The sequence below is a fragment of the Monomorium pharaonis genome, chromosome 2, assembly GCF_013373865.1.
Source record: "Monomorium pharaonis isolate MP-MQ-018 chromosome 2, ASM1337386v2, whole genome shotgun sequence".
In the NCBI taxonomy this organism is placed as follows: domain Eukaryota; kingdom Metazoa; phylum Arthropoda; class Insecta; order Hymenoptera; family Formicidae; genus Monomorium; species Monomorium pharaonis.
In genome coordinates, this window is record NC_050468.1 from 5186327 (window position 1) to 5204055 (window position 17729).

General features: G+C 31.4%; 2 protein-coding genes across 3 annotated transcripts; both read right to left on the minus strand.

Moving 5' to 3' along the window:
• Nucleotides 1-5558: 5558 nt before the first annotated feature.
• On the minus strand, nt 5559-6285 carry LOC105836066. Its single transcript, XM_036282996.1, has one exon. It carries the CDS (start codon nt 6259-6261, stop codon nt 5836-5838), a length of 426 nt encoding a protein of 141 aa, XP_036138889.1. The 5' UTR covers nt 6262-6285; the 3' UTR covers nt 5559-5835.
• LOC105831571 lies at nt 5577-17545 on the minus strand. 2 transcript variants are annotated; one of them, XR_004962231.1, is made up of 11 exons: nt 17123-17545; nt 16331-16655; nt 15054-15223; nt 13359-13579; nt 12849-13203; nt 11523-11951; nt 10415-10648; nt 8456-8603; nt 7579-8064; nt 6097-6427; nt 5577-6001 (listed from the first exon to the last, which is right to left on the minus strand). XR_004962231.1 is itself a non-coding variant. In XM_036282995.1 (10 exons), the coding sequence occupies exons 1-10, from the start codon at nt 17139-17141 to the stop codon at nt 6289-6291; spliced, it is 2526 nt and encodes an 841-aa protein (XP_036138888.1). In that variant the 5' UTR covers nt 17142-17545; the 3' UTR covers nt 5577-6288. The 2 variants fall into 2 exon arrangements, 1 of the variants encoding a protein (XP_036138888.1); XM_036282995.1 differs by having other exon boundaries at nt 5577-6427.
• Between the last annotated feature and the right edge of the window lie 184 nt (nt 17546-17729).

Below are 17729 nucleotides of genomic sequence, written 5' to 3' on the forward strand. Positions count from 1 at the left end.
GGTTAATAGCCATACGATAGCCAATAAATTTCTAACTTTTCTGTAAGAACAGAATTTGCGAATACGTTTCTCTTGCGAATAAATTCAAGAATCGAGCCCCTGCTCTTTGTCGCTGTACTGCTGCACTAGTGCAATAAGTTAGAATAAAACAAATATATTTTTTCTCATTCTAACTTATTGCACTAGTACAGCAGTGCAGCTACTAAAAACAAACGTCTTATGTCCTACAAAAAGTCATCTTATAGCCGATGACTACAAGACGTCTGATATTAGACATCTTTAGGGCTCCAACAGACTAGTAGCGCTATTTTGCGACGCACGACGTGCGATATCCAATAAGAGCTTTTTTTTCCCCCAATAAAGCAGAGCTTTCATTGGATATCGCATAATCGCGCTGGTCTGCCGGAGCCTTTAATCGTCTTAGCGATAGTGAAAATACGGCCACTCGAAGTGGCGTGACATCTCACTTCTTACAAAAATGAATTTTTCGGTCGATAAGTGAACTCTTTATGTGATTGGACACAGTAGTATTGCCCGATTGGACACAGTCCCTTGCACACGGACCCGATTGCGCACCGACCCGTTTGCACATGGACTTGATTGTGCACCGACCCGATTGCACACGGATCCGATTGCGCACCGACCCGATTGCACACGGACTCAATTGCGCACCGACCCGATTGCACACGGATCTGATTGCGCACGATACGATTCCGCATTGCAGATAGTACACGGGTTAGCGACTTGGACGGGGTGGGTGCGGGAGGGGGGCGAAGCCCCCCTCGCATCCCCCGTGTGTGTGTGTGTGTGTGTGTGTGTGTGTGTGTGTGTGTGTGTGTGTGTGTGTGTGTGTGTGTGTGTGTGTGTGTGTGTGTGTGTGTGTGTGCGTGCGCGCGCACAAAGCATTTCCTGCACCACATGAGTTTGCGACTATAAAATATGTATAAGAAAGAAAAATATTATAATAAATATTTTGTACGTATTTTTATGTCTGAGTTTGCCAAGTATAAAAAAATTGATATTTATGAAAATATTAAAAATAAATATTTATGCTATTATAATTCAAAATATATTTTGAGTTTATATACCATAAATATTTTTCAGTACATTTTAAAAATATAATTTATATATTGTTAATAATAATTTTTGTATTATTTCTAAATAATTTATAAAAAACGATTATATTACTTTTAAAAAATGTTTTTTAAAAATAAATTTGTAAAATATTTATAAAAATTTATGCTAAATTTTCTGTGTTATCTAGGTTGTTTTTGCATTATTCTGCGATGCGGAATCGTATCTTGTGTAATCGGGTCTGTGTGCAAACGGGTCGGTGCGCAATCGGGTCCGTGTGCAATCGGGTTCGTGTGCAAACGGGTCGTGTTCAATCGGGTCGGTGCGCAATCGGGTCGGTGCGCAATCGGGTCGGTGCGCAATCGGGTCCATGTGCAATCGGGTCCGTGTGCAAATGGGTCGATGTGCAATCGGATCCGTGTCCAATCGGATCCGTGTCCAATCGGGTCTGTGTCCAATCAAGTCCGTGTCCGATCGGGATTGTGTGCAATCGAGACTGTGTCCAATCGGGTCCTTGTGCAAACAAGTCGGTGCGCAATCGGGTCCGTGTGAATCGGATCCGTGTACAATCGGGTCCGTGTCCAATCGGGAAACACTACTGTGTCCAATCGCTTACGTGCGCAATCGGGCTTCACTCAAACGATTCACTTTTCTTGTAGTAAATCGTTTGCTCAATTAAAATGAGTATAAAGCCTTCGGCACACGATACGATTTTTCATGTTCGATCGCATACGAGGCATCTTAATATGTGTCCTGATTGGCTCGGATGATTATGTCAACAATCGTAAGCCAATGAAGATACATAGTAAGACGCTTCGTATGCGATCTAGCATGAAAAATCGTATCGTGTGCCAAAGGCTTAAATCATAAAAATATTGTAGCAGCCTTCTTCCACATCGGACAGAACAAGAAGCTATAAATTTTTGCTTGTCTTAACCACGCTGCGGGTGATCTTTATGTAACCGGTCGGCTGCACTTTGCTCCCGAGAAAATTAAGTCGCCTATCGACGGCGCCGCGCACTAACTAGCGGGCAAATCCGCACGTGGCATGTTGCTTTCGCCAATTGGACGAGCGGAAAGATATCTTTTAGTCCACTTTTTCCTTTGCCGAAAAGACAACTATAAAAAGTTGACGAAAAGACGTCTTTTCTAAGTTGTCTTTTCGACAATACTATAAAAGATCATATTGGAATGAGTGCGAGCGCTAGTGTCGCGATCCGACAAAGAGGGTCCTAAGAGGAGGTATCCTTGTCCCTTTATGGTACAACCTGGCAAAAAGTTAAATTTATGCATATATATATGTATATATAATCCTATTTTGGCTGAACTTCTTACAAGTTCTTGCGTTTCTTTCAAAAAGAGAAAAAGTGAACTGTGCAATAAGTTTAGATAAAAAAATTTTGTATTGGAAGTTAAATAAAAAAACCGTTCTGAATCTTTAATGTTGTTATTATTCTTAGTAAATAATTTTCATTTTGTAATAATCATTGTATATAATTATTAATTTTATATTAATTAGTATTAATAACAAAATAATCATAAAATTATAAATAACAATTAAAAATCTCGTTACGTTGATAACAATTTTGTTGCCGTCTTTTTGATAATGAATATAGTTATATTTACAATATAGGAAAAACTGTTTACTAAAAAGAATCATTTAGTAAGGATATTATCCCACACAGCACACTTTATCCTAGGGATGTCCCTGGGATGTCATTTTGGGATATCGCAATATCGTTGGATATCCGTAGACCATCTGCGATATCCAAGGGATGCACAAATGTCCACCAATTTGACATCCTGTAGATATCTTAAACGATATCCAGAGGATGTCCAAGGGATTTCCTGATATATCGTAATATACCCTAGTGAAAAAATTTGTCGAAATTAAAAAAATTTTTTTCAGGATTTCTGATAAATATTCCGATTTTTTATAAAAATTAAAACATTTCTCGGAAAAACTTTAAAAATAAAAAATTTTGATTAATTTAGAAAATTTTTGAATATTTCTAAGTATTCTTGAGAGTTTCTAAAAATTGAAAAAAAAACGAACAAAAAATAAAAAATTCTAATTATTTTTACGGTAATCTTGTAAGAGAAAGAAGACTATAACAACATGTTTCAGCCAAGCCACAGTCGTACCCGTTAAAGCATGTTTAATCTCTATATCTGAAAAAATGGTCACCCATCCAAGTGTCAACCATCGCCGACGTTGCTTGACTTCGAAACCTGTACGCATCCTAACGCCACGTGATAATCCATGAACACTTCTTGTCTATGCATACATATTTCATCCTTCTGATAACATCTATTGTAATGATATGTATGCATAACAAATATTAAAAGAATAAAATATTCTTTGAAAAAATTGCTTTCTTCTTTAAGCAAATATTATCAAAACTATAAAAGATAGAAAACATTTTTAAATAAAGGGTAAGTAGTTATAAAAGTACTTTATAATAAATTTTTATAATAACATTTTTTTAAGTTTTAATTGAAAAAAAAAATATTTTTAATTTTTATTAAAAGATTATTTTTATTATTATATATATGTATGTATATGTATATACATGTGTAAATATATATTATATATGTATACATGTGTGTGTTTAACATATAAAAACTTGTAAAAAAAATACCCCTAGTATCGCAAAATATTGGCGCAATATTAAGAAGTACAGTGGAACCCCGCGTTAGCGGACTGTTCGGGGCTCTCATCCGCTAACGCGGACTGTTCGGGGCTCTCATCCGCTAACGCGGGGTTATCTCCTATTGCTTGGTTTCACTCCCACTCCGTGAAATTCAGGGACGTAACGGTATTGCCATCTAACCAGTTAATGTTTACGCTTAAGACTAAATGTATTCGATCATAAAATTGCAAGCAGAGCGTCTCAGATTAAGTCAATCGTATCTATAGCCGTCCGAAAAACTCACATCTCGTACCTTTAAATTATATTCCCGAATATTTTATATTTCCTACACTTCTAATTTATTATTATTTTCTAACATATAATTTATAAATAAAATATTATCAAATTAGAAATCCAGCTTTGATTGCAATCGGTGTTCCTTTTTTTATGTGATTGCATTAAACAATTTATTTTAAATTAGTGTTGGCTATTTTATTTACATGTGCGTGAATTTTTCAAATAAAAATTTATATAAAAATATATTTTTATTTGTATTACACGAATAATATTTTGAAACAATTTTTTGAGACAATTTTTAATAACCATGTAGACAAAATAATATATAAATTCTTAAATTTAAAAAAATATTAGCCATTTCTTAATCTTAAATGAATTAATTACACATTAAAATCTTGCACAAATTTTTAAGAATACGTCGTAACTGCTTACATACTACGTGACTACATTGCTATCCCCACACACGCTACTCATATGGGCCGAGTGCATATGGAGGGGATAATTTCCGCTAACGCGGAGTACGTTAACGCGGGGTTCCACTGTAATGTAAAAGCATTAGTCCAATATTGATCCAATATTATAAAATAGATGCTTCACTTTATTTAACCAATTTGTCTAAGCAGCAATATTATTTTAATATTTTTAAGACATCTTTTAGACATAAGTAATGTTTGAGTTGTAAGATAAGTTACCATATTGTTATAATTTTACTGTAATATTACTTCGAAATTATTTGCGTAAATATCAATATTTTTAACCCTTAGACCCTACATCTTATTTTTGTTCCTACCTATACACACTTAAATTAGCGATGTAAAAGCATTGAAACATTCTTTTTAATTGAAACTCTATTCATTAGAGAAAAAATAATCTAGGGAAAGTTTCATAAATATTTAAGTTCAAAAAATGTGATCCTAAAGTCGTTTGTTACATCGACATTCCCTATTTTAAACTATTCTCGTAATTAGCTTTATAGAAATGTAGAAGTCTTATAAAATTAAAGCATAAAAATATAGGGAAAAATAATCGATTTATATTAAAAACATAATTTATTTTTAGTACTGTCGATAATTGCTATCACTTTACGATAGTATATATTTGCTTAATATACAAAATCTACATGACAAATAATATTGTAAATACAATTAAAACTAAGATTAGAAGCCCACAAAAAATTTAGAAAAAAACAATTTCAAAATATTTTTTTATAAAATATCTTTGAGTTGGTTTTATGGAGCTAAAAGTTTTTGTACATAATCAAATTTCGCACAAGATTGAAGAAACTAAATAGTAATTTTATGTCAATAATAAAAGAAATTTTAATTCTTAAAAATTAAATTTTGTGTTATTAACATGATTTTATTTTTTTGCTTTTTTATTATTATGCGTACTTTGACTATGTTAAAAAATTTCTGTGAAATTAATTTAAAGATATTTTTAATAAAAAATGGTAATTAATTTTAGGATCCTCTTTTTACGTGTGCGCAAAAGATTTATTAGCGAATGCTCTATTAGGAATCGATGCTGTTGGCAATTAATTTGTAGACCATTGAAGTCCTCCCAAATTTTTAATAAATTATATATACGTACACAGGTCAATAATATATTTTTTTTAATTATCACATTAATAAAAAAATTAACATAGTTACATAAACTCGATTACCTTTCTGTTGTAAATTTGTTCCATCAAATGAATTAATTAGACAAGACGTCTTCGCTAGAACACCAAGTACAAGAGCGTATATACTTCTCTTTTCCTTTGCTGCGACGATGCGATTAAATTATATGTAGGTCCGTGTTTCAATGTACCAAATAGTATTATGATTGATTGTCAATATTCGTGGCCTTCTACAATGAAATTTCTATGCACCAGATCGAGAACCTTGATGCTACCATATATACTGTCCAAGTCACAGCTAAAGTATCGCCGGTCATTGTAATATTCTCGATAGCCAATAACACTCTTCGATGTATTGCTCAATGTGTTTGACATTTTTCTGGGAATGGTACATTCGGTATTGCTAGCCACTTCCGATAAAAATCTCAAAATCATCTTGTAGTTTGTCAAAACTGTTACTGATCGTGATCTTACCAACACATGAGAGAATTTTTTGGAGGAACGACGCCAAGTGTTACAAGATGATAAGGCGACTGTCAAATTGGTGTTATGATGGGATGGTTTCGCCAGCTTAGAACCCCAAAGTTTAATGATAGTACTTCTCGAAATAGAAAAATTATCCTCTTGATGCTTTTTCATGGATATAATTGCTGTTTGTTTTAATTTCTATATTTCACGATCTTCGACACTTGTTACAGAAATTGACGGGTTGATTGGAAGATCTTGCAGATTAATACAGCTAATAGCACAACCGCATGCACCCTCACAGGAACAATTGACGTTTCTTCCGTCCAAACTGTCAACTCTTTAAATAATGTGTTATATAGTTATATGATAGCAATAAGAAAAATAACACTGTTCAACAAATTCTCTCTAAAGTATCATAGTAAATAATTCAAAGATTTTTTCGTTCTGAATATAATGTCATCATCAGAATTTGCGTAGCAATCAGAATTTTGAATAAATAAAGATAAAATTTTTTTGGTACTATTTTTAACATTTTTATACAACAAAGAATATTTGTTTCTTAATAAAGTCAATGGCATCTAAAAGTACTATTCATGAGTTTTCAAATAAATTTTAATTCATGATCGTACAATTTATATTTATCAAGTTATGGTTATTTGAAATTAAAACTTTCTATTTTTCTCCAATGCAAGAAAGATAAATATATATAAATGTCTGCTAATAATCGTACCATTTATTATAGTAAATAAGTAGAATGAATTGACAGAAGGACTAATCAAGATTTGTCTCCTTCTATTTTAATGACTTTTATTCTTAAACTGTATAACTATCTCTCCATTAATAGAAGTAAAATCACTTGAAGTAATATTCAAACATTCGCTACAATCTAAAGTTTTCCATTTCTATATGTATCAATAAAATCAATTTTTGTTACCAATGCGTTGATTTTAATTTTAAGATCATAGTAATGTCTTAAGTAATGTCTTAAGATGTTAATATGACTTTATGGTTGGTTTATAACAAAACTTGCCATGTTTTGCATATGCAAGCGGACAGAAAAAAACCACCAATCAAATTGCTGAGTTACTTAGAGTTAGGATAAATTTATAGAATTTGATTCGTTATGTCCATTTTACACTGTGCGTATCTGGGACTTACTCGTTAAAATGTGGTCCTTTGAATGCTATAAGAACTTTACGAATTGACAGATTAGTCTAGATTAGGTTACGCGAAAGTATCGGTAATTCTGAGTTACCGTAATATGCGTATCACGAAATGAGCAAGGTGCGACTGGTGCAAGGGTGGTAATTATGCCATCCATATAAAAATAAAAACTGTATAGTAAAGTTGAAATACTAAAAAATCCGCGATTTTGCGCACAAAAAGTGACACGAAAGGGACCACTTTCAACGCATATGTAACAAAAAAGTTTTTTGTTGAACAATACAATATGATATATACGTATAAAAAGCTTAAAATTATATATACTTATCAACGAGTTCATCAGACTCCTCTTCTGAAACGGATCGGTTATTTTCTTCCAATACTTCTGTAGTATTTTCTTGGACAATTTTATGTATAATCCGAACTTCTTTCGGAGAATTTTCGAACTGACGATTTATCGAATCCGAAACAACATAATCCGCTCGACGTATACAAGAAGTCTCAGCATTCGTGAATAAGAATGAACCACCGGGAGATGGACGATCGCTACAAGAGGACTGAGGATATTGCGCGCTGCGTCGAAACCAAGTGCGACGAATAGGACAAATCTGTTTCATCGATGCCGACAAACTAGCTAGATTCATGTTTCTCAATATAGTTCCTGGAGGTGTTATATACGGAGGCGGTGGACTCTCGGGTGTATGTAGTACATGTCGATTATTTCTTGATATTATCGAAGTTGTTTGATTGCTACGACTATTGCTCGCGCCTTCCACGATCAAATAAGTAGAATTCACACCCTCGTCGTGCCTTAATTGCAAAGGTTAAAATTTAATTCTTGGAAATCATACAGTTTTACAAAAATAAGAATTTAATTATCATGATTTTGTCTTTGCGGAATATCTTTTTGCAGAAAATTATTTTAAATTATTTTTTTTAATTCAAAGTCTAATAAACTAGAATACTGTTAATAAACTATTTTAATGGATAGATGCAAGAAACGGTTTTGCTAAAGTATCTAAACATAGTTATATCTTTTTTAACATCCAAACAAAAAAATCAACATATTATTTTAACGTTATATTAAAATTATGATAAAAAATAACGTAAATTTGTAATAAAAGAAGTTAATTTTATTACAATTTTTCTATTATCCTTAGAATCTGGATGTAATTTAAAATGAAAGAAAGGAGCATCTTACTGATTTCTGTTGCAAGCTCTGTCATTCTCTCGATTCAAGCATTGAGCCTTCTTCGACAAAAAGAGTTTCGCGACTTCGTCATAATCCGGTGGTGCCTCATAGCTAGGTGGATCATCCGAAATAGATATTTCTTCGATCCGTGCACCATCTGTAATATAAAAAACTATTCAAAGTGACACGAACGTTTTGCTTATAATGGTTTATTAAAGCTATTTAATGACGACTTGAAAGGTAAAGACAAAATTACTACTGTATCGATTTGTGTCTCTTGCTAAAAAGCTTCCATTGTGTGCGAGACGTGCGGATCGGCTATTATTCACACGTGCGAATAAACCTGCATTTCTTACACTTGTTACATAAATAATTATTAAATACTAGCTATGCCCTGCGTTGCTGTGGCTCTCTATTCTTATGCTACGTTTTTTTCAAAATTTCTTTGCTTTCGTTGCTTAACTTTCAAGAGACTTACTGTTGCTCTTTTTATTTTATTTTTGAATAAGCATTTATCTATTTTTAACAAATCTAATATTCATTTATTCACGTACTTCTAATTTTTTTTTCTAAAAGTTGCCATGGATTTAAAAATCCATTCAAAAGACTGTTTTAAATAAGTTCCTTTTTTTCAAAATAACAGCCATCTTTATTTTTCTTTTTACTTTAATTTAAACACAATAGAAACATTCTTCACTTCTCCCGGTCTCTCCCGTCTCTCCTGGTCTCTCCCGGTCTCTCCCGGTTTCTCCCGGTCTCACCCCGTCTCTCCCCGTTTCTCCCGGTCTCTCTCTGTCACTCTCCCGGTCTCTCCCCGTCTCTTCCCGTCTCTACTCGTCTCTCCCGGTCTCTCCCCGTCTCTCCTGATCTCTCCCCGTCTCTCCCGGTCTCTCCCCGTCTCTTCCCGTCTCTACTCGTCTCTCCCGGTCTCTCCCCGTCTCTCCTGATCTCTCCCCGTCTCTCCCGGTCTCTCCCCGTCTCTCCCGATCTTTCCCCGTCTCTACTCGTCTCTCCCGGTCTCTCCCCGTCTCTCCCGGTCTCTCCCCGTCTCTTCCCGTCTCTACTCGTCTCTCCCGGTCTCTCCCCGTCTCTCCTGATCTCTCCCCGTCTCTCCCGGTCTCTCCCCGTCTCTCCCGATCTTTCCCCGTCTCTTCTCGTCTCTCCCGGTCTCTCCCCGTTTCTCCCCGTCTCTCACGGTCTCTCCTCGTCTCAATGTGTCAAAATTTCAATAATATTAATGAAAAACTATTTTTTACACTCAAATTATGGCCATCATTTTTGAAACATCGGTATATCCAAAATCAAACCCCATAAGAACACTCCCGTTTTCGAATGCAACATTGTGTCAAAATTTCAAATTTTGCCATTGATTCTAAATTGTCATATACACGCTAAAAGAAACATTCTCAAATTCAAGGCCTGCATTTATGAAACGACCAGTAATAAATCTAATATTCATTTATTCACGTACTTCTAACTAAATTCAATACAACGTTGTGTCAAAATTACAAAAAAATATCATTTAAAAAATATTGTTTAAAATTAAATTATGGCTATCATTTTTTAAATACACGGTATTTCCAAAATCAGACCCCATAAGAACACTCCCGGTTACGAATGCAATGTTGTGTCAAAATTTCAAAGCAATCGGTGAATAACTTACGGAGATCTTAGATGAAAAACAAACATTTTACATTTTTATTTATATAGATATGTTTAAAATTATTTTTAAAAAGACACGTGTTTACGTGTTGACTAATTGAAAATGTTATTTAATTACCAAAACATAAGATATTAATTAAAATTCTGTTTGAGTAAAGTATTAATAATTTATAAAAATTATTTTTATAAAAATAGTTATCTCTTTATTTGATTTTTGAATGTATTTTCTCTCTTAAATAAATTACTAAGAATGTCAAAATTTCAAATAAAACGAGTATTTTCCGCACAGAGATTACAAATTTATACCTAGAAGTTCGCTGATTGTTTCCAGACGAGACTGTAGTTCTCTTTGTTGTCTAGCTCTTGCTCCTATTCTATACAGTAGTATAATAAGCGCCGATATCAGAACGATCAGACCAAAGCTACTAACAACGAATACCAGAATGGCCGTTTTCAAATCTGGATATCGATTAGTCTTTGAAAAGTAATAATTCGCTCTGTTCATATGCCATTTGTGATTGCGTAGCTCCTCTTGCCAATCTGTATGTGACATTTTATTCAAAATTAATTTATAAAAATAAAATTTATATTTATAAATACTTATATACAGCATGACTTAAAACAATATTTTATCCTTAAAATTGTTGTATTTCGGAACTTAATTTTAAGACAATTTTTTCCTTTTCAAAAAAGCAATTACAAAAATCACCAAAGGTATACTAAGACTAGATATTATGAAAACATTTTACATCATCATACAATGTGTAATAAGAAGTAGATGTTTCCATTCAAAAAAATAATCTGGACCTTATTGAAGTAAAATATAGACCCAAAATTTAAATAACTTGTCTGATAGTTCCTTTAAAATCGTATAATTTTTATATAAAACATTTTTTTTAATGCATTGTTTTCGTTTAAAAACCATTAAAAAACTTTTCTAAATTAAGAAAAAACGTTTAGTTAAAGCATTACAGCAAATATTATTTGTAATACTATTTCTACTACTGCAAAGTATATTATCTAATGTATTAATATGGTTATTGCCGTTCTATAATCCAATTATACAAAATAATTATAACAATTTGTTACTCTAGTATTAGCACTGTACTCGAATAAAATAAGCCATATCAACGTTAAATGTCAAAAGTACAAAAGATAGAATTAAAAAGTAACTTTTAATAATCATTTTGCAACTATTTTGTTATTATTTTGTAATATTATATAAGGATTTTAGCTGTAATAACATTTTGAGAGATTCGACTATTGAGATTATTAATTTTTTAGGAGTAAAATATACTTTTTGCTTATTATTTTAATACTATTCCAAGTAGCGTCTATTTCATTTTAATAGAATAGCAATTTTTTTATATTGCCATTATTTCAAATCTAATTATTTGAAATTAAAGATACATACCTTGAAAGCACTTCACTGGTTCATCGCTATTATCACCGCAATGATCAAAATCGTCGCAATTCAGTTGACTTGGAATACACCTATGATTTTGGCATAGAAAATCAGTGCTTGCAAAACAATCTAAAATGTATAATTCAATCAAAGACAAACAGTAATAGTAATATAAACTCAATTGAAATAAAATAATTATTTTGCGATTATCATTGTTAAAAACAGACTTACCAGTGTAACTAAAGGCAGCATAAGCAATGGCCAAGTAAGAACTCGATCCGAATATACCACGAAGACTCACGTAGAATCCGCTGGTAACTGGCACCACATGTTCCCTGTGCATGAGTGGTTGTAATTGACTCGTTGGATGTCGAGTTACTTCCAACAACATCAGGGCAGAAGTCGGACCTTCCTTGATGATTAATTCCGTATTACCAGCTATAAGTAATAAAAATTGTAAGAATTCAATATTTACAAGAAAGCTGATTCTGTTTATTTCTCACATTCATGCTTTATATTAAAGATTTATATAAAATGGTGTTGCTATTTAAATTATGAAAGCTTTTCCATTCATAGAACATATACACTGTGTGACATAATATTATATAGTATTGACTTGTAACAATGTAATAATTAAGGTAATAAAATTAATATCCAAGAATCCAGATAGAACTTAAATAATAATATTATAATAATATCATAAGATTATCATCTATTATTCTATAAATTATAGGAGCAAATAAAAGTTGATGGTCTTTAAAAAAAGAAATGTAATAAAAATAAAATAATGTAATTTCAATATTTTTACCATTGACAATATTGCTTCCACAAGTTTTCTTTCAAAATTACAAACGCGTAAGATAATCATCTTCAACGTGCGGTTCTATCATAAATTAGTCAAAACACTTAACTGTAAATTTTCGCTATTTATTTTTTAATAAAATTATTTAAATTTCCAATAACAGAAAATAAAAGCTTTATAATAAAATTTAATAAACATGATTTCTCTATTTCTTTTCGTCTTTTCACAACAAAATTCGCAAAATTAAATTGGTATTCATAATTGAGCCTTATATTTAAGATCATTTTGAGTATTGACATGAATATATCGACCTTAGACTTCATTTGAGTCTACATACATCCTTCTTTTTTTGTATAATTGCAATATATGAATGACTAGTTTAAATTTATTAAAATAAAATAAAAGTCGAAGCAAATTTTATATTTAATTTTTATCATTTTTGATAATTTCTTTTGTTTTGCTTATTTTTTACAGAACATTTATAGAAACATAATGTTTGATATTTTAATAAAATGTTTTATTTTGCAACATACCCATATCAGCAAAACCCACTACTTTCAAATACATGTGCGTCTTCATATGTAAGAAACTCTTAGGTGGTCTAATTAGCCAAACACAATCGTAAATCTTTACTCCTCGATCGACCATATTTATCATCGTGATGGTGCCACCCAGATTTTCTACGTATCCACCACAGTCGGTGATCGGTTGTATGGATTTATCATACGTATGACCAATGACGAAAGAATAAAAAGCTTTGTAACCAAGACCGGTACCACCATTTGCATAGAATCTTATTAGCAACGACGGACCAGAGCTTACTATCACTGGCGGCCGAAATCGCGCACCACTACTCACGTCCAAACGTTGTCCGTTCCAATCATAGAACTGATTACAATAAATGTTAGATATGCAAACATTAAAATACAGCAAAATGTTTGTAAATCTTTTTAGTTCAATTTAAACATACACAATTTTTGTGTGCAAACAACAATTTTTTGTGTGCTTGTGCAAGCTTAGTTAAAAGATAATTAAAAATGCACCTCTATTATGGAAACCGTCGCTAATTGAAAGTCGCTAAACAATAACCTAATGCGACAGGAAGAGGCTTCGCTGGGACACGTTATGATATATTCCAAACCCAAGTCACGAGGATATCGAGCCGGGAAAAACGGCGAAGTCAGAATACCACCGCCAGTACCGTTTAAACCTTTCGTCAAGGCTCTCGATGTTATTTCCGTTCCTTTCAAATGCAATCTATTTCCTGCAAAACAAAAGCGTTAGAATACTTGGTCAGTATAACAACCGACATTTAATTTAAACAACATTTAAAAATTGACAATAATTGCACTTAATGCTGCAACAGTATCATAATTCTAAGTACTGCCCCAGTACCGATTAACAGAATGTTAATCAACAATCGGTTATTTTAAATTGGCCAAGCATCGACTTTGTTGTAATATTTAGTGATTCTATATAAAAACGTAAATTATCTGATATATTTAACGTATACATTTTTTTAATTTCATTAAAATTAAATTATATAAAATTTATTAAAATTAAAAATTTATAGAATTAAAAAATTTTTAAACATTTTCTTAATTTTAACACAAAGAAACGTTTTAAGAATATATTTTAAAAATTTATGTACTTTATCAGAGTTATTGTACTGTTGCAGCATTAGGTAGCACCATCGTCAAATATCTAATCCAGTACTGATTTTACAATCGGTTCGGTACTGGATAAGTGTTGGTGCAAATAGTTCGGCATAATGCGTACATATATTATGCAAGATGAACATATAACAAAACGCTAACAATTTTATATCGTTTATTAGCAACGTAATAAAATAACTTCTATCAGATATTTTTATTTGAGGAAACATATCTTAAAACTTATGTTAAAAAGATAATGGCAACAACAATGTTGGAATGTATCGATAAATGTATTGTAAGTAAAATATAGAGTATTTAAGAATTCTAAATTTTTTCCTAACACTACATTCTCTCTCTCCCAGGGTTGGCATTTTGTCCATTTTTTTTCATTTTGTCCAGGGCACTGGAAGAAAATGGACAAAATGGAATAAATGGATGAAATGGACGAAGCAAAATAGAAATCGATAAAATGAGAAATGTTAATCGACATCAGTGACATAGAACTGAAATTGATTTTATTATATTTAGTATTATTTTGGTACTACTGTAGACAATGTAGAGGCAGATATAAAGGCAGATATTATATATGTCTTATGTTTAGTTTAAATTTTGTTTTGTTAGCTGATTAACAACCAAATTTTAAAAAGATATATGTATACATATATATATTTAGTATTTTGTCAAAAACCAAAGTTTTTATTTAATAAAATTCATTTTTTCTGAGTTTTGTTTAATTTTCTCCAGTTATGTCCATTTTGTCCATTTTGTCCAGCACATATATTTTTTCCGAGGCGGACAAAATTGGAAAAAACCGGGGGGGTTTTTTCCACTCTGGACAGTGGATGCCAACCCTGCTCTCTCCATATACTTATATATGTTAATATAATCAAATTTTAAATTAAATAAAACATTGATAAAAATATTTAGTTAAATTTATCAAGCATTTATTTGATGAAATCTTGAGGCTCTATATTTTATTAAACATCTGACTAACTTAATTAAATATTTTCGTTGTATATTTTCTAATAGTATATTTACACATAATATAAGTTATTAATTTAAGTACTCATTATTCTTACTAACTTTCAGCTGTATATTCGATGGTAAACGCGTGTTTGTAAGATTGACTGTAGAGTAGAGTTATAGATAGAGTTCTTGTGCTTGATCTATATGTGATCGGTGCATATAATCCACAAAAGGGCGAGCCAGAAACTTGTTCATAAGGTGGTTCCGAGAGCCACACGTAGTCGCACCTACAAAATGGATATATAACTCCACAGTAAGTTACAATTACCATACATACAAAACGTTTTAAGAGTAATAAATTGATGGTTTATTTTTATTAGACAGATATAATATACCATATATCTGTGCGCGCGCGCGCGCGCGTGTGTGTGTGTGTGTGTGTGTGTGTGTGTGTGTGTGTGTAGGTGTGTGTGTGTGTGTGTGTGTGTGTGTGTGTGTGTGTGTGTGTGTGTGTGTGTGTGTGTGTGTGTGTGTGTGTGTGTGTGTGAGAAAGACAAAAAATTGAGTCAGAATAATAATTCTAAATAATACAATTTTTTCGTCTCTTCCAAACACTATTTCCGTTCGATATATAAGTGAAAAAAAAAGTATAAAACTTCTAGGACATTTGGAAAAGGAAACATTTTCGGTGAAAATATTAAATAATATACCATTCTGTATAATAATGACTAACTTAATGACTTATTTAATTATAATATTTATAACCTATTTATATATACGCATATTGTTTGTTTTTTTTCAAATTTACACCAAACGTAATTTTTTGTTCTTCTTTAAAATTTATTGATTTATTTTGCTTATATTTAGTTTCTGTGGCTTTAATTTTATAACTTGAATTATTCTAAAGTAGAAGATACGCAAAATAATTAAAACAAAAATTTTGATAGTTAAGTTGTTAAACATCTTTTGAATTTAGAGGACATCTTTTTATCAATTTGCATAATATGGCGTTTTTTTAAGAAATACAAGAATGTTATGTATTATTATATAATTTGAGTTTTGTTGTATTTTGTATACTTAAATAACACATACAAAATCGGGACATAAGACAACTTAAAAATATTTTAAAACTTTTAATATGACATAACTTAAAAACATTTTTTAATTGTTTTTAAGACATCTAAAATGTCTCGATTTTGGACATGCTATGTGAAACATGCAAGTAATATCTAACAAAAAACCGAATAAAATATATCAAAATAATAAATATCAAGTTTAAAAAATAAATGTTTCAAAAATAAAAATTATTTTAGACAATCTATACTTTATAGTACAATTTAATATAATAATTTATTTATTATTTCAATTAATACGTTCACCTATATCAATCCCACCTGCATGGACTATCCATTACGACTCCTCCATCGCCACAATGATATGGAAGCGCGATGTTCTTGAAAGTGATAATTATTACGCAGGATGGACAGGTCACTAATTCGAGATTGCATTGATAATGAGAACTGTTGATGGTATCATAAAGATGCGACACTGACTGTCTCAATAAATTTCTGACGAAGGTAACATTTTTTGCATAGAGGATGCCCTTCTCGCCAAGCTCCAGATACAAACGTCTGCCATTGTGAGATCCGCAAATATCTTCATTTCGAAAGAAATTGTCCCCAGTCGTTGCGAGGATCCACCAGAATGTCGCAAAAATCACTAAATCCGTGACAATGTTTTATGAAAGAGACACATAAAATCAACAATTGTTTTTCGCAGGCTTATTAAAAATGCAAAATCTTCGAAAAAGGAGAAAATAAGATAGAAATTAATAAAAGAAACATAAAATTTAATCCCTTTCTATACATTGAGAAAAAAATGTAATATATTCAATAAGATATATTATTGCGGGCTGCCAATTACAGATATACTCAATACAATAATATATGCTATTGCAGTATCAACATTGTGCTTGCATTAATAGCAAATATTATTGTATTGAGTATTTTATGTAATTGGCAGCCCGCAATCACATATGTTATTGGCTATATTACCTTTTTTTTTGTGTACGTTTAATATACCAAAGAAAAACTTTTTTACGTACCTAAAAAAAGGATGATATGAATTGAAAACTAATTTTCTGTAAATTGTGATAAATGAACGGCATGGATTATTGTATTTCTTACCATATTTGGAGTAAAACATGTTTGTAGCACTGAAACCGACATTCTACCTTTTCCAGCAAGAAACCCAATGTGATTACGTATAATTTCGTTAGCGCGATATAACAGTGTTACATATCTCACTAATATCATATATCTCACAGATCGAATAAAGCACTCTTATGGCATCCCTTGAGCACATGGCGATCACGTTGTCCTTGCAGTTTATGTTACGTTCCACAAAATTCAACGAGATCATATCATGGTACGATTTATATTAAAAAACTGTCTTACATAACATGAATGTCTTACTTTTAAAGTTTTTAAGCTTAAAAAAGTAGAGTTTTAAATCTATCTTTTAATTTAATCTCTGTACTATTTTCTTCCCAAATTACATAAAATAAAAAATGGATACTCTTTTAATGTTTTCTATTTTAAAACATTTTGTGAGTTGATGAAACGTTATTGGACAAAAATTAACAAAATATTGTTTTAAAGATTCTTTTTAAGCTTTAAAATGGTTTTTTAAATTAATGTTATTTCTCGCAAAAATATTAAACTTTTTGTATAAAATTGATTTCTTACAAACTGTTTGATAATCTTTTTGAAATTAAAGAGTTAAAAAAAAAGA